General features: G+C 37.4%; 1 protein-coding gene across 1 annotated transcript in view; it reads right to left on the minus strand.

Moving 5' to 3' along the window:
* BARD1 (BRCA1 associated RING domain 1) overlaps positions 1-25354 on the minus strand; it is a 72705-nt gene that overhangs the window by 41467 nt on the left and 5884 nt on the right. Inside the window, exons 2-4 of the mRNA XM_061204747.1 lie at positions 19843-19899; positions 15825-15973; positions 1866-2827 (exon numbers count right to left, since the gene is read on the minus strand). Of these exons, the coding sequence (XP_061060730.1) occupies positions 1866-2827; positions 15825-15973; positions 19843-19899 (1168 nt within the window). The remainder of the gene's footprint in view (positions 1-1865; positions 2828-15824; positions 15974-19842; positions 19900-25354) is intronic.

Consider the following 25354-nt stretch of genomic DNA (forward strand, 5'->3'; position numbering starts at 1 on the left):
GACAAAACTTGTATTGAAGCAATCTTGAACATATCAATGGAGAAAATTCACCAAGATGGCATCATGCCACCATTTTTTCCTGTCTTAAGATTCCACTGGGCTTTTTTCCACAGCCTACGCCAAGCACAGATAAACTATGGCCTGTAGGCCCGACACCTAATTTCATGTGTAAAGTTTTATTGGTTTACATATTATCTATGACTACTTTTGCACTAAAACAGAGTTGAATAGTTAAGACTATATTCCTACAAAGCCGAAAATATTTACTCTAATTGCCCCTTTAAGAAAGATTTGCCAAACCATGGCCTAGACTCTAGGTCCTAGAGATCCTCACTAATAAAGATAAATGATTCTTACGACTGAGTGAAAAATTCTCTACCAATGAAAGCAGATGCTTAACTGCTGGTCTGAAAATAATTCCCAGTAAGCAAAATGTAGAAACTAAAGCAGTCTACATGTATGTATTAGCCAGAAAAATGAACAAAAAATATTTATTATTATGCTAGCTACTTATATCTATGAAGCATTAATAACATTATAATGTTAGAAGTATTATACCTTATATATTATATAATACACACACAAACACATATATTTAAATAAAACAAAGAGGACAAAAAATATAGTCTGCTTTTTAAAATCATGCTTTGCAAAAATCAGACTAAAACGTAACCAGAGCCAACTCCAAAAATTCAAGTTGTTCAAAGGATACGAAATGCCTAGAAAGTAGTCATGTTGCAGGTTCTCCCCTTACTGGCATCAGGCGTAGAGATCCTACATTCATCATTTATTGGAAGATAAAGCAAGAAAAAAAAAAGCGTTGGAAGAAACTCACTTTTGTGCTTTTCCCTTTCTCCACAGAAAAATACGGGAATCCCTGGACTCAATGCCTACTCCATGTTCTTCCCAGACATTTTTTATGTTGCTCACCAGCTTCATGTTCAGGGTCTCAAGGGGCTCTTTCCAGACCTCCCAAAGTTCCCTATCCATGCAAAGGACCCAAGGGTTTCCCCGTAAATTTACTGAAAGATCATAAAAGCTATGCTAATTTAGTACTAATCTCTCCCATATTGTATTTTCATAACACTTGCATGAATTCACAGACCAAAGTCTATAAAGCTATGATGCTAACTGCTCCCCTCTACGTGCAGCACTTGTGTCAATTTCAAAGATTAACCACTGCAAGTACATACACCACATGCTCAGCAAACTAGCCAGCTTCCAAAAAACGAACACTGCCGCATCCCAGGTGTAGAGGCAATAAAGGTAACTCAGTGAATAGGCTAGTAAAAGGAATGGGCTGACTGTGGGCCCCAGAGAAGCCCCTTTATGGTGAACCACAGGAGCCATTTCTGACAATCAAATTTTCAGGTCATTGGAGAAATGTACAGACCACGTCTTGCAACCTCCCAGATTCCGGCAGTACCCACTAGGAGTGTCAACAATACAGAAGCTCTCACACTGCCCCTGAGCTCTGAAGTTAGGTAATAAAGATGTGTTGCCAGCAGTAACTTGGTAGTTGTCTGTCTATATCCATAAAGCATGAGAAGAATGGGTAAACAAAATGGTGAAAACTGAAAAAAAACATTATGGAATAGACAAAAATAAAAGCGCTTGGCAAAGCTGAAGCTGAAATACGGAAATACTGGTTTTCTCCTGCAAGATCACGCTCCTCAGGACCAGGGGCCACTGCTCTGAGGTAGGGATACAGTCCCTATGAATTTTTGCTTCTCTGCTTCACAGGAAGTATCACATCTGGTTAGGTTAATTAGCCTAGTAATCTTATATCATTTTCCACAAACTCCAAAGAAACTGTTTTATACTGGGTCTCATTCTGAAGCTGTATTTTCGAGTAAGCATCCTACCTTAATTGAAGCAATATGGAGCAAAGTCTCTCCTCGATGATTTCTTTTCATAGCCATAAGACTACTGGGCGATAGCTTCATTGCTGAGGGACTACACATCATTCGTCTGTAACTTGGACTATTCAGTGTAGAAGGGGGCGTACCTGGTGAAAGGCTAATGGATTCATCTAATATATTACTGCTTTTCCTCCTCACTGTGTCACCAACTTTAAGTTTCTTTGAAGGTGGTGAAGAACATCCAGGCAATGGCATGTGTTTTGAGAGCACTGTTTGCTTAACTGAATTTCCACTGGTGCTCGGACTGCTGCTTCTACATCTCTTAGAAACAGGACTGGAAAGTCTGTTGCGACGCCCACGTTTCCCATTATGACCTGATGGCAAGGATTTCTTAGATGTAAGATCGTTTTCACAGAGAGTCTTCTCAGGAGTCACTACTTCATTCCTGCTCTCAATTTCTGGAGACTCTATTTGCTCAGCCAATGGTAAAGAGACTTCAGTTAAGCTTCTAAAACATTCAGATTCTGTTACAGAGCCACTTGCTAGTAAGTCTATTTTACCATTTATCTGCGGACTAGCAATAACAGATGGTTGGCTATAGAAGGATACTAGCTTTTCCTTAAATTCCTCTTTGGAGTCAAGTTTACCATCTTCTTTTTCTGCCTCTAAATTCCATTTTTGGTTGATTTCAGCCAAAGTTTTCTTTTTCTGTTTTTTTCCAGATTTTGTGGAAGCCTTCTTAGCCCTCTCAGAAACATCCACTGGAGGGCTTGTAGAGACAAATTCGTACATGGAGGCCTGCTGAGCATTTTCATCGCTTATCACAGGAGGCTGAGTTTGCACTGAAACTTTACTCACAACATACCTGACCTTCTTACTTCGAGGACTAAACCACATTTTTATTGAATTCTTCTTATATTCTGCATCACTAAATAAACGTTTCCTAGATGTTTCTTCTTTCAAATCTGATAGGAAAAAGGAAAAGAAATCTGTTACGAGACTTAATCTCTCCCATCTTGAGCTCCCAAAGAATTTTGTTGACAGTTCTCCTAAGGTGTATCACCTTTTATTTGTGTACTTCTTCCTTCCCTCCTAGATTCTGAACTCCTTGAAAGCAGATATCCTCATTCAACAAATATTTACAGAATCCTACTTTATTTCAGACAATGTTCTAGTGGCTGGATATACAGCAGGAACGAAACATGGGAAAGACAAAATATACAAATAAATATTTGTATATTTATTCCACTGGGAAAGACAAAATATACAAATAAATAAGTAGAACATACAGTCTGCTGTATGGTAGTGATAAGAGTCATGGAGAAAAGCTATACTAAATAAATAAACAGACTGATAGGCAGGTATGAGATTTAATAAGCAGTAGTCAAAAAAAAAGACTTATTAACTGATGCTTAATTTAAAAAAAAGATTTTTGAAAATCAATCAATATAATTCACTGTATCAACAAACTAAAAGAAAACCATGTGACTTTTCTCAACAGATATAGAAAAAAAAAAATCTGGCAAAATCCAACATCCATTCATTATTTTTAAAAAGGTTCAGCATTAGGGATAAAAGGAAACTTCTTCAACCTGATAAAGGACATCTACAAAACTACACACCGCTAGTACCATCCTTAATGAAGAAAGACTGGAACTACTGTTTTGTTCCTATTATCTTGTTCCTGTCATCAAGAACAAGGTGAAGAAGTCTGCTCTCACCATCCCTATTCAACGTCATACTGAAAGCCCTGGATAGCACACCAAGATAAGAAAAAGATAATAAAAGGCACACAGATTGTAAAGGAAGATATAAAACTGTATCTATTCACAGCTGACTTGATTGGCTATATAGAATATCCCAGAGAATCTTTAAAAAAAAATTAATAAAACAGGTGACTGTAACAAGGTCACAGAATACAAGGTCAATGTACCAAGTTCAACTGCAACTGTATTTCTGTATACTAACAATGAACATGTAAACTGAAATTTTTTAAAAATCTGGTACTGTTTATAATAGTAGCAAAAAAATACTTAAGTACAAGTCTAACAAAATATGTACAAGCTCTGCTTGCTGAAAATTAACAATATTTATGAAAGAAATCCTATACAATTGGAAAGACATACCGTGTTCATGAACTGGAATACTCATTATTGTTAAGATGTCAATTCTCCCAGACAGATTTATAGACTGTAACATAATCCCAAGGAAAATTCCAGTATGTTTTTTAAAAAAATAATAGACAAGCTAATCCTAAAATTTACATGGAAAAGCAAAGTAACTATAATGTGGAAAAGCAAAAGACCTGGATGGCCAACACAACACTGAATAAGAACAAAGTTGAAAGGACTACGCTACCTGATTTCAACTTACTTCAGACAAAATGAATCTAGGGAATTAAAGATAATAGTCACAACTCTTCAGGTACCATCTAATATAACCTCGAGCTACATAAACGAAAAACTAACAAGAATGAATGAACTATAACTATATACTCAAACGTACTCTTGAGCAAAAGAAGCCAGATATAAAAGAGTACAGAGAAACAGCTGTAACTAATCTAACGTGTCACGTCAGAACAGTGATCATCCCTATGGGGAAAGGAGGCAGTGACTGGAAACAGGCAATGAGAGGGGCTTCTAGAGTACTGTTTATTCTGGGTAAGTTCAGTTTGTGAAAATTCATCAAGTTATACACTTACGATGTACGTATTATATACTATAAAAGAAAGTTTTTAAAAAAAAATACGTATTTATAATCAGGAATTAAAACACAAAGATTCGGTAGAATTTTAAAGAAGAAAATAACCATTGTCCCTAAGTAGACAAGGTGTGACATTTTGTGAGTGAGCAGTCTTCTGCACAAACACCTGCTGCTTCAGCTCAGGTCATGAAGAAAGGCCTCTCTGAGGAGCTCACTTGTAAGTTGAGACCTAAATGACAAGAGGGAAGCAGCCACTTAAGGATCTAGGAAAGTGTTTCCCAAGCAGAAGGAAGAGTAAGTGCCAAGGTCTTAAGATGGGAACAAGTTTAGCCTATTCAATGGATAGCATGCCGTTGTGGCTGGAACTTGGAGAAGGAGCAGAAAATGGAAGGAAATGAAGTCAGGCAGGTAAGCAGAAGCATTCTATAAAAAGCTCAGTCTCGGGTTTTTTTTGCTGGTACTCCTCATTCCACTAACCTCTGAAGTGGGGGGGATCAGGACTTTATCTGCAGTCTCCCCCTTAATAATCATATATATATATAACATACACGCAGTTATTTATGTATACACTGGCAACTCCAAATGTATAAGTGCGGCCCAGACCTCTCCCCTGGACTCCAGGCTCCACTATTCAACTGCCTACTTAACGACTCTACCTGCATGTCTACTCCTAGTAAGTATCTCACACCAAGCATGACCAAAACTGGGCTCCTGGTCCACATCCTCCCAAACTTGCTCCTCCTACAATTTTCCCATCTCAGTAAATGGCACATCCATCAGTCCAGATGCCTTAGAACAAAACCCTTAAGAGTCAAACTTGTCTCTGTTCTCTCTGTCACATCCCGTATGCAAATTGCAAGTTCTATCAGCTCTACCTGAAAAATACATCCAAAATCTGACTACTTTTTGCACCTCCACTCTTACCACCATGGTACCATACTGTCTCACTAGATTACTGCCCCACCCTCCTTTGTCCTCTCCCTGACGATGTCTTTGCCTCCTCCGCTCTAAGTCGATTATCAACATAGCAGTCAGTGGTCCTTTTATAACTGGTCAGATCCTGTCACTAAAACCCACCAAAGACTGTCAATCTGACTCTTAATAAAAGCCACAATTTTAGTCTAAAAGGTCAGAAATAACCAGACCCTCCATTTCCTTCCTGATCTCACCTCCTGTTCTTTCCTTCCTCACCATTCCAGCCACTGGGCCTCCCTGTTGTTCCTCAAACACACAAGGTATGCTTCTGCCTCAAAGCCTTCACATTTGCTGACCCTTTGCCTGGAGACCTCTTCCCCAAATATCTGCATGGCTCACTCTCTCACCAACTACAGGTCATTGCTCAAATGTCACATTTTTTGTGAGATCATCCCTGACACTCTATTTAAATTTACAAATTCTCACCTCCTACTTATTTTACATCTCTTTTTGTGTCTTGTCTGTCTCGTCCTATCAGAATAGAAGCTCTAGGAAGGCAGAAGTTTGTATCTCTACCCTGCCATTCCCCAGTGTCTACTCAATGTCTAACACATAGTAGATGTTCAATTAATACCTCCTGCTAAATGAATGAAATTAATGGGATCATATAATCCAGCTAAAGCAAGCTGGATCTCATTCAGACTCAATTCAGGGAGAATAATGTTTTATGCTTTAGAATGATCACTCTGGCTGCTATTGAGAAGGAACTTTAGAAGAAAAGAATGGACACAGTGACCAATTACATAGCTATCATCCACTAGAAAGATCACAGTGGCTCTGACAAGCACTGTAGCAGTAGAAATGGTAAAATACAAAACCTAAAAGGCTACTAATTAACTAAACAAATAGGCAGGGGAGAGATGATAAAATGCTTAAAGCCCAGTAGCAAGAGAGCGTATGATATATTTCAGTAACTAAAAGACAACCAGTATATTTGCCTTGCAGAGAGACCAAGGAAGAAAGTGGTTTAAAGATGAAGACTTTATAGCCAGACTGTGCAGATTCTTGCTGGCAATGTTAAAGACTTCGATACCTATGCTAAGAGCAACACAAAACCAATAAATTGCTTTATATGAATCAGGTGGCATGACTACACCTGTGTTTTTAAAAGATCCCTCTTGGCTTGAGTGTGGGAGAATAGGTCGGAAGAAGGCAAGAGTGGATGCAAGAATAATCATTAAGAGGCCGAAATAGGAGTCTAAGTAGAAGATGACAGCCTGGGGAGGTGATAGTAGAAAAAGAAAGAAGTAGAATTATTTGAAAAATATTTAGGAGATAAGATTTACAGGGTTTGGTGATGAAATGAATAAAGGAGAAGGTGACAAAAACAATTCATATGTTTCTGGTTTATACCACTGAAGGCACCTAGAGAAAAAACACTGATGCTGGAAGAGACAGGCCGCCCGCGCTCCTAAACATCCCTACACACTCTTGCAGGATGTACCAAGAAGGCAAGGCCCTGGCTGCTTTTTACCCAGGCCATTTCTCAGGGCTGTGTTTGCAGCAAGCCACTGTGAGGGATGCAGTAGTGTCCCCCCAGGGGAAAAAAAGCACGCCTATTTCTGCTTACTATAAAAACAGTCAGTTCCCCAAAGCTCAGAGCTCCTTTCCTGTATCGCAACCCCCTGTACGTGCAGGAAGCCATGATAGGCCCTTTGCCAAGTATCATCAAAGATGCAGCACTGCACTGAGGAATTTCAGGGGCACTGTGATAAAATATTTGCAAATTTTACATGCACATGCTCTTTCACAAAGCAACTTTACCTCCAGTAACCTATCTTACAAAATATACAAAATATTCATACATGTGCCTGCCTGCAAACATAGATGTGTGTTAATTGCAGCCATATTTGTAATAGCCCAAATTAGGAAAAAAGTCAGTGTTCACTCACTGGAAATCAGTTAACTATTGTTCATCAACTGGAAATCAGTTAACTATGGAGCATTTATATTACAAAATCTTATGTAGCCGTGATACATGTCAATTAACATGCAAACATCCTCAAGACACTTTAAGTGTAGCACAACCCTATTTACATTTTAAAAATTCTATTGTGTTTATGTCCAAATATTTTCATAAATTCGTAAAAGAAAGACTAGGAAGGTTAAACAATGAAAACAGTACCTCTGAAAAAGATTTTGTGTTTTTTGTTTGGGGATAAAGGGTGAAGGGGGGACTTTCACACTTTACACACTTTTATATTGCTTAATCCGTTGCTAAGAGAATGTTCTCTTATATTTCTTAGGTAAATTAAACAAACATAAAATAAAACTTGCATGAAGTTATATACCTAATTGGTGATAGAGCTGGCATTTGAATTCATATGTTTTCACTAAGTAAACATTCAAAAGTTTCACTAAGTACACACTATATGTGATATTGTGATTTACAAGAAATATATATTTGGTCTTTGTCCACTATCCCAGGCACATAGTTCCTAAAACCCTTGTAATTTCCTGTATGAACCACAGGGGCATCTTTTGTTATACTTAATGGTGTTCCCAGTTCCCAAAATAGCTCCAATGAAAAAGGTGAAATGGGTGTCTTTTATTATTCATAACAAGCCCCGTTTCAACCACACCTCAGTTTATGTTAATGAGGTGACTTTTGGAAAGCCCCTAATGATGGGGGCTTGTTGCCAAGGGAACCAACCTGGATTATAGGGTTAGAACTTTCAATCCCACCCCCTGACCTCCAGGAAGAGAGGAGGGATTGAGGTTGAGCCAATCACCAACGGCCAGTGATTTAATCAATCATACCTATGTAAAGAAGTCTCCATTAAAAAAAACCCCAAAACAGGGCTTCCCTGGTGGCGCAGTGGTTGGGAATCCGCCTGCCAATGCAGGGAACACGGGTTCGTGCCCCGGTCTGGGAAGATCCCACATGCCGCGGAGTGGCTAGGCCCGTGAGCCACAACTACTGAGCCTGCGCGTCTGGAGCCTGGGCTCCGCAACGGGAGAGGCCGCGACAGTGAGAGGCCCGCGCATCGTGATGAAGAGTGGCCCCGGCTCGCCGCAACTGGAGAGAGCCCTCGCACAGAAACGAAGACCCAACACAGCCAAAATAAAAAAATAAATTTATTAAAAAAAAAAAAAAAAAAAAAGAACCCAAAACAGGGTTGGAGAGCTTCCAGGTTGATGAACGTGCAAAGCTGCTGGGAGAGCGGCACACCCAGAGGGGGCATGGAAGCCCCTTGCCCCTTCAACATACCTAGCCCTGTGCATCTCTTCCGTCTGGCTGTTCCTGAGGTATATCCTTTTATAATAAACCAGTGATCTGGTAAGTAAAATGTTTTCCTGAATTCTGTGAGTCACTCTAGCAAATTATTCAAACCTGGGGAGTTGACGGGAGCTTCCAATCTATAGCCAGTTGCTCAGAAGCACAACCTGGACTTGAGACTGGCACCTGGGGGCGGGGGGTGGGGAGTAGGGGTGGGGGTGGGGAGTAGGGGTGGGGGTGGGGAGTAGGGGGGGGCGGGGGGCGGTCTTGTGGGACTCTTAACCTGTAAGATCTGACACTATCTCCAGGTGGACAGTGTCAGAATTGAGTAAACTGTAGGACACCCAGCTGATGTCACAGAATGGCATGATGTGTGGAAAACCCACACATCTGGTGTCATAAGTGAAATGGTACTGTATGTAACACAGTAGTGTGAGTAGAGGAGACACAAAGGAGAAGTGAGTCTTTCTCTACACACATATAGTATAATCTTTGTATGTACTGTATTTTTTCAGACCTACCGATCTTGCCTGTTAACAGATGCTCCAGAAAGAGTGATGAACTGTACAGTTTTCCCTTTCTGATTCTGGCAGTGATCCCTCTTCAGGTTCTCTTGCTTTGTTTTTGCCTTTAAGCCCATTCACTTTTCTTTAAAAAATATTCCCTTAAAATTCTCTTCTCTCGCCCCATACAGGCAGGTAAAACCAACCCAGGTCAGCCCAGCACAGAGGTGTGCACATAAATCGTGCTCAGAAAACATTGATGAACTGATGAATAAATTATCTGATATCCTCTCTTAAATCTTGACAGGTATTTATACAAGGGAGGTTAGAATTCAGTTTAAGGGCTAGAAGAAGTCTTGAGGATCACCTGTCCAATTCTCTCATTTTAAATATGAGGCATTAAAGTTAAAAAGGAGAGGAAGGGAGTCTCCTAACTCCCAATCCAGTGCTCTTCTCTCCACACAAACTGGATTATCAAGAGGCCATTTCAGGTACAAAAAAGAACACCAGAAAGGCAGGGAAACTGGAAAAAACTCCATCACCATGACCACCACCACCGGACAGGATTGACAGTGACTAACAAATAATTTCATATTGCCTGATACTCATTCTCCAAATTAACACAGACTGAATCTCCTATAGCCAACTAGGACAACTGAAATATGTTTTATTTGTCTTATTTTTTTAAAAAGAAGGAAAAAGGACATTATTTGAATCATGTTTTTCTCCTGAGAGGTCACTCCTCATTGAAGCTGAAGAGAACTCTGTATAACAGTTTTCTTACATTATGGAATCAAGAGGAAAATTTTAATGAACCAAGTTCTAACACTAAGTTACTTTAAGAGGAAAACCAACAGCCACCGGTGCATCTTTCGCCTAAGGACAGGTAACAGCCACTGTGTGGGGAATAAGCGTGTCTGACGTTACTACAGTGTTTCATAAAATTGTCAAGTGTGCTCTTCCTACAAAGCTTTCATACTTAAAAGAGACAACATAATTTTAATTTCATTTTTCTTATTGTTTCTGGGAATATATTTCAACATTTCTCATGTCTTAAAATATTAGCAAAAGAAAAGGAAGTTATAAAATATTATTTTTTGAATTCCTTTTAGATATTCTTTATTCACACAGAACACTTTATTATTTTATCAGTTTAAAATTATTAATACACAAGAGGATTAATAAACTAAAATCTCAGATCTTCTCTAAAGTTCAAAATCTCTTTTGCCTATTCTTTCACCTCATGTTTCTTAAGTACAAAAGTCCTATCTTTATAAATAGATCTGCCAAGTAAAAGACAGCACTTTAAACAGACAAGAAAGAAATGAAACAGTGGATTTTGAAAAACAATTAGCATTTATCTCTGTAGAAATTTCAGGGATATGATCCCTGCTAAGCAAAAGAATTCAAACTCCACTCCACTTCAAAGAAGCTATCCCTTCCTCCTGGAAATGGAAAAGGAAAGCACTGCACTGAAAAGTCAGTAAATGATAAACCCAGCTGGAAGGAGGAGTGGCTATCCAAATAAGAGCAGACCCTCTGTCACCCTTTTACATCCGAACTGAACATCACCTGCTCAGAAAAGTGCTGTTAGGACAGGATCTTGGAAATAAAAACAATCAGAATGAGGATCCATTCACACAGACTTCATGTCTAAATTCAACAAGGTCTTTTCTCTGCAGTGACAAGTAGATTTCAAAACCAAGTCCTTTCTGACATAATCTCGAGACTAGAGAAAAGGTCAAAATGAAATGTTATCAGGATCACTTTTTAAGAAAGACTCAGGATTACAAAGACTTAAAGGTTAATCCTCTGGTAGTCTGTAAAAACTCGTACTTGATTTTTTAAAATTTATTATTAAACATAGCTGATGACATTTTCATTTAAAAACAATGTCGAATTCTGAAGTCCTCCACACTTACAAAACTTTCAAAATGTAGAATTAGGCATTTTAAAGGAAAATTAAGGCTTGTAGGTAGTAACAACACACTCAATCAACTAAAAAATCTAAATCTAAAAAGACAACAAAACTTCAAACTCAGGAGCACATATTTCCTAACTTACAAAGGAGTAAATGCAGAGAGCATATATTTATGTAGTTTACATGTACACAATAATCTCACTAATCATCCAGTAATAAATTTACTTAAGAAGATTTTGATTATGCATCTTGTCCTAACTAAGCAAGAACCACTACAGCAAGCATGATTTTAAGTTCTGGATTTTGCACAGTATAGCTAAGTTAAGACTGTAAAAAGCAAAAACACCACCACTGCTGGAACATAAATCATACTACTAACAGCTACAACCGTTTTTACGGGTGAATGCTTCTAAGCATGATAAATTATCATACTCATTTCACGAAGAAAAATATTGGTCCTTCCTCTACATAGTAAATTTCTTAATGATGACATTTTTAAAAGAATTCTACTCTCTGAATTTAAATATTTCTGAGTATACCACAAAATATCGAGGAACACACACACACATGTTGCTAAGGAGCTGCTTAGCCAAGTGTTTTTCTTAAAATTTAGTAATAAACTATAGAAAAGGGAGGCAATTAGAAAATGTGATTTAGCTATCATTAATCTACATCAAAGGATTATAATGATGTACACTGTGTGCCTTTCAAATTATTCTCTATTATAGGTTTCACAACAGAAGTTGAGAAATCTCTTTGACAAACTAGTCCCTTATTAAAAATCAAAGGAAAGTACTTTGCTACCATCTGTGCAACATTAACGCCTTCACTAAAGAATGATTATTTTGTAAGTTAAGAAGTATTCAGTTCTATTTAAAACAAAACAACAGCCACACAGCTATTCAAATGCTCATCTTCATCTATTATAAAAAAGTCATAGCATATATGAAACACTATGTAATTCGCTACAGAAAGACCAGGATCTCTCCCAAAACCAGAAAACAGAAAGGAAAGTTGGGATCCTATGAAAGCATAATCAAAGCATTTTTTTTAATGTCACCAACACCAACATATGCTTCACAAAACCTAACCAGCACCTGCAAGGTCTGATTTAATATGATAGGGGGCAAGAGAAAATAAAAACTTCTAAATTTAACGCCACTGGTAGAAAGCAGACTACGTTTTAAAGAATAAGGTAAAATTATCCATAAATGGTTGTCAGAAAAATTTATGACAGACAACCTCTTCTCTTTAAAGTACACTGAACCAACAAAAATTTCTTCAAGTATTTAGAAGTTCATTTGAGAAAGTATTACTATAAATCAAGCTTCTTTATCTCCAGTATACTATATACTATGCCCACGATTTAACAAGTTCTTCCTAATTACCCACCTTAATTATAGTAATTATATATTTTATAGTAAATGAAAGTAACAAGGTTCATTTGGAAGACGAATTGTGAACTACAGGTTTAAAAAAATAAATATAGAAAATGTGGGAGATGTCCAACCATTCCGCTTAATTCATCATCTTCAGCACTTGACTATTTAACAGAACCATATGATTTTGGAGCTAGAACTCAGGAATCACTTAATCTAATACCTTTATTTTATAATGATATCATTTTCCAATTTCCTCATTATAAAGAGGATCAACCATTATTCGTCCCCAACTATTAGTTCCCTCTACGTATTCACCTAGTTTGCCTTATACTTTAGTTTTAGAAGTACTTGCTAGATAATAAACTAACATAAAGGTATATATACATGAAATATATTGAATAGATAAACTATAAGGAACCAAGGGATATACTGAAAGAAAACACCTCCAATGCCCTTCAAGGCTAAATTTGTTTTGGGGGACCTTAGGAGGAAAAGTTGATAACAATGCAACTTACAATAAGTAGAAAACGCTTTGTACCATGGAAATTACAGATCCAGATAGAAAAGTATATGTTTATACTCTAGACTTATTTCATCTTCTCTAAATGTAGCAAAGGATGATGTCACCATTATAAAATGGATTATTGAAACCAAAACCTAAGAGTTTGTTTTAAAATCGTTTTAATTAAGTCTCGTCTCTAGGATATGAATTAGTCTTAACACTGCCAATTTTTCTCCAACACAATTCAACAAATAAAACAAATGCTCACACTTCTAACAAAAGCACCGTGTTAAATGATAAAACAATAAGCAAGAAACTGACAGCATGACCACCCTGCTTAACCTAGGCCCTCAATTTCCTCACCTACAGAATAAAGATCCTAAAATTCTGATTATAGGTTAGGCAATCAGTGAAATTTCAATTCATCTTAAAATAAGTAAAATATTAAAGTCAGCACAGCTAAAGTCTGGTAATGACTAATGTAATTATTATTCATTATAATAAGGAAAATGAACACAAAATGGCCTTTGGAAAGTGAATCACCATAATTCTCTCCCCAAACTCCACCTCTCCTCTGAGATGAGAAAGACAGCATTCCAAAAGGCCTCAGGTCCCACACAAAAACTTGTTCTCAACTCAGCAATTTTCCTAAATATCTTTTTTAATGATGAAATATTAAGGCATTTCATATTCCATGGTCCACAAAATATGAAAACCATACTGATAGTTCAAACATCACTAACTATAGCAAAATTTCTTGAGGAGTCATCTAATTCTTTGCACCACATGGTACGCAGTACCCCGGCATGCGATAACTGACTACAATCAACCCACTGAAGGTTATTCTGCTCCCCCATTATCACCATTAAAAATGTCACATTACTTGTTTATGGGTTAAACTGTGTCCCTCCCAAAATTCATATATTGAAGTCCTAATCCCATTACCTCAGAACATGACCTTATTTGGAAACAGGGTCATTGCAGATATAATTGGTAAAGATGAGGAAAGTGGGGCTCTATGCAATATGAATGGTGTTCCTACAAAAAAGGGAAATTTGACACAAACACGCATACATGGAGAACGCCATGTGAACATGAAGACCGCCTTCTACAAGTCAAGGAGAGGCCTGGAACACACGCCTCCCTCACAGACCTCAAAGTAACCAAACTCACCTAGCCCTTGATTTAGAACTTCTCACCTTCAGAACTGTGAGACAATAAATTTCTGTTGATAAGCTACCCAGTCTGTGGTACTTTCTTACAGCAGCCCTAGCAAGCTAATGTATTACTCTACAGCAACTGAAGAAGAATCAAACATCATGACAGCCACAGACAAAATATAGATAACACCCAAATGTCAATGCATGGCCAACATTCCTAACAGACCACACATCTTTAAGAATCTGAGGAAAGCCACTTTCACATAGACAGGAACATTTTTCATCTTGCACACTTAACTCAAGAGACTCGCTAATTCCCCCCGACTTTAGCTAATTCACTGCTAAAGATGCATGGATTCTTAATTAAGAACTCCTGTTTTAATCGATGGTAAGGGGGTGCGGGGAGGGGGAACGGATCATACACTAATCTGTTTTAAACAGAAAATAAAACACTATCAGCACTGTCTTTGATAAAGAAGGAAAACAATAGAGGAACTAATAAAACTTTTCCTCACTGTGCTGTTAAAGAGGTTTACTACATATCATTTTTTTAAAGTACTTTTTAAAACATGTGCATATATAATTACATCTGAAAATCAGTAAAACTTCATCACCATAGCACATTTTGTCATGGAAGAATGGAGTCTAATACAATAATCAGAAAACTAGACGAAAACTTTTCTTAGGTAAACTGCGATTTAAATTCTTCTCAGAAATATGGACCTTGTCAATAAGACTCAAAGTAGTTGCCTTATTTCTTTATTTTGCCCAATCAACTTCACCTTTAGTAGCTGACAATAACACATCATGTTGGAAAACTAAGATCAAAAGTTTTCAAAACAGAAATTCAACCATTTTATATGAGCTTTATCAATCATTCATGGCATCCTGCCAGTCAAGAAAAGGTTCTCCCATAAACACAAGCTAAAATGATGTTATCTGGTCAATAAAAAGACAATTTCAATATCTGATTATGAAGATACAAAACACTTTGCTTGCTTTCCACAGCTAATTAGTTCTCAGCGGAAAGCACAATGGGAAAATATATAGTTAATACACAGAGTGTAAGAACAATTTGAAAAACATTAACCTCCATTTAAATAGAAAAGAAAATGAATATTAGACTTTTGCTCTTTCAAAAATGTGCAAAATTAATCTAACTAATTTGTAGAAAAGTGATACCCAAAAGGTTGTATTCTATCTTGTGAAATAATAGTTAACTGAGTTTAAGGACAAAATCACTATTCCATATATATTATACAGAAATTATTATAACTGTAAAAAGCAGGTAGTATAGGTGGTAAAAAAGTCTCTGGACTGACAATCAGAAGAAACGGGCTCTACTTCTCCTGCTCCTGGTACTAACTGCATGTGTGACTTCAGGCAAGATCATTTAACCTCTCTGGACCCTGGTTTCTCATCTATAAAATAAGGGAGTCAGACCTAATTACCTCTAAGGTATCTGTCACCTCTCAAAATGATTCCTAACACTATTAATCTTAACATCTGAAATATGTCATTCATATTTTACATACTTTATGAAATCAATATGAATTTATCAGTTATTTAACTAAGAGAGACAGTGAAATTTCTCACCTGAAAAATCAGTGCCATGTAGCAAATTTCGAAGCTTACTGCAAAGCTGGATCATGCTGTCCAATTGTCTATTTATCTTCACATCTTGTATCCAGGCTGGGGTGTAACACACTGGACATGCGGTTCCAATGCAGTCACTTACACAATTACTTAAAAAGGATCAAAAAATATATAGAGATCAATACATTCAGCAGGATCTGAATTGAAAAAAATAAACAGTTTGAACTGAAGTAAATGAAGCAGAGGCTGTTCTAATAAACAATGGTCAATTATAAAATATTAGTTAAAACAGTGTTTTTGAAAGAGTATGACACTGACACACAAACACACACACACCCTATCTAAATCTAAAGTTGCTTATGTAATTTGCTATGTAGAGACTACACTTGGCCAGACAATAGTCTGCATAATTTTTCCCTGCAAATAAATCTATAGTTTCTAAAGAGTGAGAGTACAGAGGGAGATATAAAAAAAATATTTAGTACCTAATGCATGTAAGCCATGCATCTCAACCTTTCCTACTCTAAACCTAACACTGTGCTTCATGGAGATACCTAAAATTACTGCAAAGAAATGGGGAAAGGTGTTTTTTCTTTTATTTTTGTACAAGTGTCTAAAGGCTTTAGTTTTTGAGAAAAGATGTTTGGTTCCTTCAGGTACTTTTATAACCTGTAGACTCAATTAAATTACCCAGGTTATATGTCCAAGAGTTACAGTCTCATAGTTAGAAAGGTTTTTCCTAACTTTGGGGATTACAAACCCTTTGTGACTCTGATGAAGATGTGCACAAGTGTTTGTTCACAATCCCCCCTGAAGCCTATCTGTGAATCCTGAAATAAGAAAGCTCTAAATCCACACCTCCCTTAGCTTCACCAGATGGGCTCTAGCAGGACTGGGTAATATAATAGTCGTAAAAGCCACATCTACTCCAAACACTACATCCCTTTTCATGTGACCCTCTCGTTTGTAGGGCCAGAGGATTCTTACAATGGAGCGCCCTTCCAAATATGTAACCTGTCTTCTACTCAGCAAAATAAAGAAATCTGCAAAAATGTAAAAACAGTGCCACTCTTCTATTTTTTTTTAGTTTGCAAAATAGTTATTCCTCCTTAAAAAGTGTTATTTATGTTATTATGTAATGGGTTTTTTACTGTTATTTTTAAATGAATTAGTATTTTTTAAATGTCTGTTTTATATGGGAAATACACACACAAGTAAACAAAATCTCTTTGGGGTCATCAATTTTCAAGAGTGTAAAGTGGTCTGAGACCAAAAAGTTTGGGTCCCCCTGCCACATGACTTAAAGACTTTTTTTTTTTTTTTTAAACTTACGTCTTAAAGAGAGTTCATGGACTACTTTTATTAGGGATTGGCATGAAAGTATTCTGAAGCTAGCAGAACATGTCAATAAGATAAAAATCTGTGTTCCCTCCAACCTCCCCTTGACTCCAATGCTTCAGTTGCACTGCGACATATCAAAACCATCTTTTAAAACTGCATGGCAGGAGTTCCCTGGTGGCCTAGTAGTTAGGATTCTGGGCTTTCACTGCCATGGCCCGGGTTCAATCCCTGGTTGGGGAACTGAGATCCCGCAAGCCGCACAGCGCGGCCCCCCCCCAAAAAAAAGAATAAAAACAAAACTTCATGGCATTTATAACACTGCTCAGCAGCTTTACATATCTCCAAATCTGCAAAGAATACGAACAGCTACCCTAATTCTTGGCATCATATAATGAAAATGAACCAAAACTACACTGAATCAATTCTTTCCTCTGTTCATATACAGATGACCATTTTCTCTTTTAAGATGTTCTCATGCCTCTCTTAATCTTTCATTGGCCATTTTAAGTCACAGACCCCTTTAGAATCCAATTAAATGTATGAAACACACACACATACACAAGCTTTACATACAATTTCATTACATACAATTTCAAGTTTGTTATGTTCCAGATTTGTCACTAATCTATCATATACAGTGAGTACAACCCCTGAAACAAATCTGCTTGCTCCAGAGTGAAGACAGGGAGTGGCCAAAATTTTATACAGGAATAATGGGAGGCCTCTTGGAGGAGGTAATATTTGAGCTGAAATGGAACTGATGAAAAGCTAGCCTCACAAAAATCTGGCAGAAGTACATTCTAGATGGAAGGAATAGTAAGTGCAAAAGTCCTGGGGCAGGAGTGAGTTTGATGTGTTTAATGCATTAAAAGGAGAAGGTGGCTGAACAGTGTGAGCCAGAGGGATGTGCGGTCCGAGAGGCAGGCAAGGACTGGGCCCTGCACAGGGTCTCGTGGGTCTCAGTGCAGAGTTTGGATTTCATTCTAATTGTAATAGGAAGTCACTGAAGGACTTTAAGAGCCGTAATGATACGAACGTGATTTACATTTTCAAAAGATCTCTTGTGAGATCACTCACAAGAACGTAGAAAATGGGGAAGCGAACCAGCTATGAATTTTTGACAATAGTCTGAGGAGAGATAATTTGATGGTGGCTTGGACAAAAGTATAAACAGTAGTAAATATAGAGAAAAGTGGGAAAATTCACGATTTAGGGCACATTTTGAGGTGAAACTGACAGAACTTAATGACGTAGGATAAGGAAGAAAAATAGCAACCAGGTATGACTACTGGTTTTTGCTTTGAGCAACTTTGATACCATTTATTCCAGTGGCACCAGTTACTGCTATGAAGATTACCAAGGCAGGAACAGGGTAAAGGGGAGGATGATCAACAGATCTGCTCTGAACATATCAAGTCTGAAATCCCATTTCGTCATCCAGATGGAGACATCAGGTAGGCAATAGATACTATTTCCTACCCCAACCTCCTGCTGGATATGCCCTATGTAACAGACCTATGTTTCTAGAAACAAAATTGGGACCCCAAGCATAGCTGCCCTCCACACATCCCCAGCCCACTGAAGTCATACAGTAAATTACTTCCACATGTGCTTAAACTTCATATTGCAATCTGTGCATGCCAGATAATCACAGTCATAACTTGAAATAATTAAAAGATTGATTCAAAGGAGGATATATTAACCCTGTCTCAGACAATTAAACTATGACATTCACTCCTTTAATTGATTCCTCCTGAATAAGAAATAAGATGAGATGAAAACCTAATATTCTAACCTCTCAGCCAGGGCTTTAATGGATATAATTTTATAATAACTGATATGGCTTAAATTGTGTCCCACCAAAAGATGCTGAAGTCTTAAACCCTAGGACCTGTGAATGTGATCTTATTTGGAAATAGGGTCTTTGTAAATGATCAAGTTAAGATGAGATCATCAGGGTGAGTACCCTAATCCAATATAATTGGTATTTTATAAAAAGAGGAAATTTGGACACAAAGACAAACACGCACACAAGGGAGACTGCCATGTGAACATGAAGGCTAAGATCAGAGTGATGTATCTATATAAGCCAAGGAAAGAATGCCAGAATCCAAAGATTCTCCACCAGAAGGTAGGAGAGAGGCATGGCACAGATTTTCCCTCATCGCCCTCAGAAGAAACCAACCTACCTGACACCTCGCTGTCACACTTCTAGCCTCCAGAACTGTGAGACAATAATTTCTGTTGCTCTAAGCCACCCAGTTTTTGGTACTTTGTTATGGCAGCCCTAGGAAACTAATCCAGTAATGATAAGAACTAAAGTTTCACAATTTGCAAAGTCTGGATTCAAAACTAACTGGAAAAATAAGAGAGACATATTTGAATTATACAACAGATATTAATTTTTCCCCAAAACTTAGCAAAGCCACTTACTAAGCTTTGTAACTGTCAACAAGTCATCCTCTTTGAGCTTTTAGTTTCTGATTTGTAAATTAAGACAGTTGAAAGGACCAAAATGAGATAATGTACAGTAAGTCACTTTGCAATCTATGAGAGTTACACAACATAAGGTAATACTAGTATCAACATGATTACATGACTATTACCTAGTAAAAAACATAGTTACACTAAATTTGTGTGTATGTGTGTGTATCTATCATAAACCATAATTACTTACCTACAGAAGATGTGCTCACATCCTCCTAAACACACAGGCTCCCTCAGAATATTAGTGCTGTTTGAAGAAAGAAAAATAATCAAGACTTAGGTCGTTGTTAGATAAACATTTTTTACTCAACATTTCACAAGTCCAAGGCCCAACACTACCATATTTCTTTCTCAAAACAGAAGATATTAAGGATGTATTCATTTGAAAGGTTGTTACTCCCTGATTAAATATTGTATCATCACACACCTGCTGAATTCAAATAGCAACTACCAAACTCAGTTCAAATTGTAACACTTTTTATAATGCATATACTGTGAAATCATAGAAAGAAGCAACGTTGTTCAATATCTCTGAACCTCTTACAGGCAAAACCAACCACTGGCTGCTTCTTTCAACTAATGATTCAAAGTGTAGACCATAAATCTCAAAATGAGACCCACAAGTAGAATGACTATGTAGTGTATTGTCCAAATGAGAACACTTCTGAGAGTGAAGGGGAGTGATAACTAGATAGAACAGCAGGACTGCCACAGAAAAATAGGACATCTGGTCACTTTGACCATAAGAATTTATGGTTTCCCATTAAAAAAAAAAAAATTTGGTTTCCGGTTGTTGTCAAGTACCCACCAATTTTTTACAGATGTCTTATCAAAAATGCAGCCATTCTTTCATTTTACAGGAAGTTGTTTGTTTTCTTTAAAGCAACTGCAAATGGGAATCATCAGGTTGGCTGTCTGCAGACAATTAAGTATTCCCAACGTTTCCATCAAAAAACACCTGCTAAGTTTGATAATCCTAAGAAGGTAATGCTACTTAACTAATAAACACATATCAAGTCATTATATTCAGAGGGCGTAATAAGGCACGAGCAAACAGGAGAAGTAAAGCTTTTAAAGAATGAACATTTTTTGTGCTTGGTTTATTATACTAACGCTAGGACCTGTAGGTATTTACACCATTATTATCCAATTACCTCTGTACACATACCATGTATCAATAAAAATAGTTTTCCACACTTCTTGAAAGATCAAAAGTATCACACTGCACATTTTAATAGATATGAACATTAAAGTGAAATTCAGCTTTCAGAAAGAGTGCTAAAAACAGAGCACACCCACAATGTTATACTCAAGTTATCGAAAATGGGGCTCACTGACATTATAAAACCCATCACTTTTTAAAAACTCAGAATATCTGATTTTTCTATCACACTACATAGAACATGGTGATAAAAATATGACTTGCGATGTGCCAGCCACTTCTGTGACTCTGGCAGTTCAGAGGATCCTTACTACAATGCTCATGCTGGCCCTATAATTTTTGTTCATTACTTGACCTACCAAACCTAACCTCTGATCTCGAATCAAGTGTGCTGAATTCTACTTCATTACGAGCTCTGCCTCTAAGATCCCAAAAGTGGTGTGATCTCACTTCCTCCTATCATAATATCCCCCTTCTCTTTTATCCCATCACCCTGACCAAACCTCCATATTCAGTTTGCTTTCCACATGGAAAGACTTCCATTCAGTATTAGCTCCTTGGATTCCCTACCAGCCCAGGCCACAGAGCTAACTTGTTCTGGGCCATCTTCACCACCACCCTAATTCTACTAACCTCTTAGACATTCAAGGATGCCAATCTATTGATAAAATGCTAGACAGGCTCCCCAGTCCACTCCCGTGCCTGCTCTCGGGCTCTGAATAACCATTACAAAAAGACAGGAAGATATACAAACTTGTCTCTATAAACTCATTTGGTAGTTTCCTCACCTTTGTATCTCTACCAAAGTGATGTAGTAGATGTTCTGCGGGTAAACAAACAAATGAATAGACGGCTATACAAAACAATCCCCAGGCCCTAAATCCCATTAACGTTACTGAAGCCAAGCAGTGTGAGCTTTTCACCACCAGACTCATTCCTACCTCTCCACCCATAATCTTACCCCTCCCTCCAGGCTCAGAGGAAAAGAACTCCTTCAGTCATTCTTCCTTCGTAAAATGTGCTGCTCTATTGTCCTTAGATCCCTTACCTTCTCTGCTTTCTAAGAGTCTATTCTCATCATTACAGTCACCTTTCATCTTCCATCTGCATCTAAACATGCAAAGGTAATCTCTCCTGCAAACTAAAACAAACAAACAAAAAACCCTTTAGACCAGCAGTCCCCAACCTTTTTGGCACCAGGGACTGGTTTCATGGAAGACAATTTTTCCATGGACGGGGGGCGGGGTGGGCACGGCAGGACAGAATCAGGCAGTAATGCCAGTGATGGGGGCGATGGTACAGGTGGTAATGCAAGCGATGGGGAGCGAGGCAGATGAAGATTTGCTCCTGCTGTGTGGCCTGGTTCCTAACAGGCCGCGGACCGGGGCTTGGGGACCCCTGCTTTATACCCTGCCCCTCACTCTACCGTCTGCCCCAGCTCCTCCCTTTCTTGCGGATGTAAGTTCTTGTAAGTTCTCTGTAGGTGCTCTGTACCAGCTAACTCCATCTCCTTTCCTTCCTAGCTTTAATTCCCACCACTCTGCTCAAACTGCTCACCAAAGCATCTTGTGGTCCTCTTTCTCCCTGACCCTCTGTGAAATAACATCGACCTCACCCTTTCCTGAAACCTTCCCTTCCACTGAGTTTTAATTTCCTTATAGCACATTTATGTGCCGATTGCAGCTCGTCCTTAGCTGCTTCTTTTCCCATCTCTCCATGTAGGTTTACCCCCAGGATGCAGTCCACAGCCTTCTGGCTTTCTCTGCCAATACCTGACTCAGTGCCTTGATTCTATTTCTAAACTTAAATTTCCATCCTAAGATGACTCTGTACCCCTTGATCTACAGTTCTTACCCTTCATCCTAGCAACAAGATGCTACAGTGCAAGTAGCAATGAATCTAGTACTACAAATAATTGATCAACTGTAATAATTATTCTAATTAGTGACCTAGAAAATACTTTTTATTGCTGTTAATAGATGAGAAAAGACACTGGGAGAGTGAATGAAAAGTATGTGCACGCATGTGTTGGGGGAAGGAGCAGAGAGAGAAGTGTTATAGCCAAAGGTGGGAGACGGTAGTGCCAAGTTCAAAAGAATTTTAATGGAAGAGCTCAAAGAATAGATACACTGCACAGAGGGTGGCATGGATCTTTGTCAAAGCGAGACTTTCTGAAAATGTCTAGAGCTTTGCTGAGAAGACACTCTGGAATAAAAGAATTATTACAACCAGACAGTATCTATCAAAATTTTAAATGTACCAAACTTTAACTCAACTATCCTACTGCAAGGAATTTATTCTTCAGATAATCTCAGATGCTTGAAAAATTGAAATTTCAAAACACTAAAGATATCTATCTAAACAAAATACCAAAAGCTTCCAGGAACTAAGAAATAATAAAATGTCAGATACATATGTGTGTGTGTGTATATAAATATATATATATAAATATATATATATATATATTTTTAAAGGATTCAGAATAGCATAAGACATCTCACGGGTGACAAGGAACAAACATTTGGCCTTCACAGTAATGACTGAAAATTATTTTGTACTTTGAATTCTATATCCAGTCATCTTCCATAGTAGAAAGTTGATCATTGGTAATTTAAAAAAACTCATCTTTCAGAGTAGGAAGTTAGGAAGTTAACAAAAAATGTCTAAAATGGAAAAAATAATCTAGAACTAGCAATAGAAACACATTTGGTAATGTGGAAATTAAAGAATTAAAAGAGATGAAAGAGGTTGTATCTGGAGTATAGAACTCAAGGGTGATAAGGGATGAGGCAAAAGAATGTTTTCATTATAATCTTTGTCCTATTGACTTTGTCAACTGTGTTCACGTATAATTCTAATAAAAAAGTTTTAATGTAAAGGCACATGGACAAGGATATTCACTCCAGCATAAGTCTTGTGTTTATTACAGCACAAGACTAGAAACAATCTAAATTTCTACCAAGGAAATGGTTAAATAAATCATGATACATCTACCTGATGACTGCTACCCTCTCATCTGAGGTACAAACATAGAGAACCTCTTAAAGGATACACAAGAAACTGATCAGAGTGGGTTCTTGAAGAAGATTCAGACTTACTTGTCATTCATTTAAAAAATATTTAATAACCGTATACCATGTTATTTTAATTCTTTGGCATATAGATGTATTACTTTCAATTTTTAAAAACTTAATATTAAAAAGTTCTTCACAGTCTGGTTACTCCAAAGCCAGGCAACCTTTGTTCTCACTGCTCCTCAACAAAAACTGCTCTTATCAGGCCAGTCAGTGTCTGTAACATTTGTCAAACACCTTATGACCAATTCCAAGCCTAGTACTGCTCAGACTGTCCCCAGCCTAGAATATACTTCCTCCTCCCACAAAACTATTCAAGCCGAACACATTTTCCAAATACCATCCAGGATGATACAATAAAAATGACACTAAACAAAGAAGCACAGAATTTCTTGGAATTTAGTTTCCATGCCATCACTTGTGCAGAATCTGTACCCTGCAGGAGACACATACAAAGGACACAAAGTTGACTGCATTACACTCTTTCCTAAGGGGCTTATAATCTAGCTGGGTAGTTTTATAAGCCAAGTTAACATATGACTTAAGTACAAAATGCTCTAAAGTTCCAGAGATGGCATCAAGCTGGGGCTCTGGAAATCAATGTTGAAAACTAAGTATTTTGTATTTTATCTGCCTGATTCTTTCTTTTCTTTTCTTTTTTTTTTAAGTCTCCAAATAGATTGTAGTCCTACAGACAAGAGATCTTGGACTTTCAATTCTTCTGAGCTCCCCAACACACCATTACCTACCTAGCATGGTGCTATGCGAACAGCAGGATTTCAATAAATCCTTAGTGAACGAACTAAGTGGAAGACTACATACAAAATGCATTTATATTAACAATTCTATTTTATCCTTACCCTATTTTTTGTTTGATATACATATATATTAGAAGGGAAAAAAATCCAGAAGAATAACAAAAGACATTTGCATGGTAACAGGACTTCTGTACCTTGAAAATTCAGCTACTTTATTTTTTTCCATCTGCAGTCATACTTCTGTTACTTTATATGTAGTTGATTTGGAAAGACCGGTACAGTCAGAGGATTATAACTTAGGGAAGAACTAAGTAGGGAAAACAAACTTTTTTTTTTTTTCTTTTTAAAGGTCCTATTGAGAGAAAATTTTCTTTGCAAAGAAGAAAAGGAAAGTAAATTCAGTTGAGATTACAATACAGAGGCAGACCTATTTCTTAACTGAATGACTCCCTAAGCTTCCATGAGATATCAACTGCTATTTAATATTAGGCAAGATAGCTACTACAGTGCTCTTGCGTTTTAGAAAATTCCCATGCTATTTTTAGGTGTGGACCAACACATTTAACACCAAAATGCAGAGGCTCCCCAAGCCAATTAAACAATTGGCTTTATTTTTCTTGAGAATAAATAAAATTGTTAACAAGTAAGGGATATGGATAATGACATGAAAGTATCTTATTTTGTATAGTTATTTTGTATGCCATATTA

Source organism: Eubalaena glacialis, chromosome 1 (assembly GCF_028564815.1).
Source record: "Eubalaena glacialis isolate mEubGla1 chromosome 1, mEubGla1.1.hap2.+ XY, whole genome shotgun sequence".
NCBI classification, from domain to species: Eukaryota; Metazoa; Chordata; class Mammalia; order Artiodactyla; family Balaenidae; genus Eubalaena; species Eubalaena glacialis.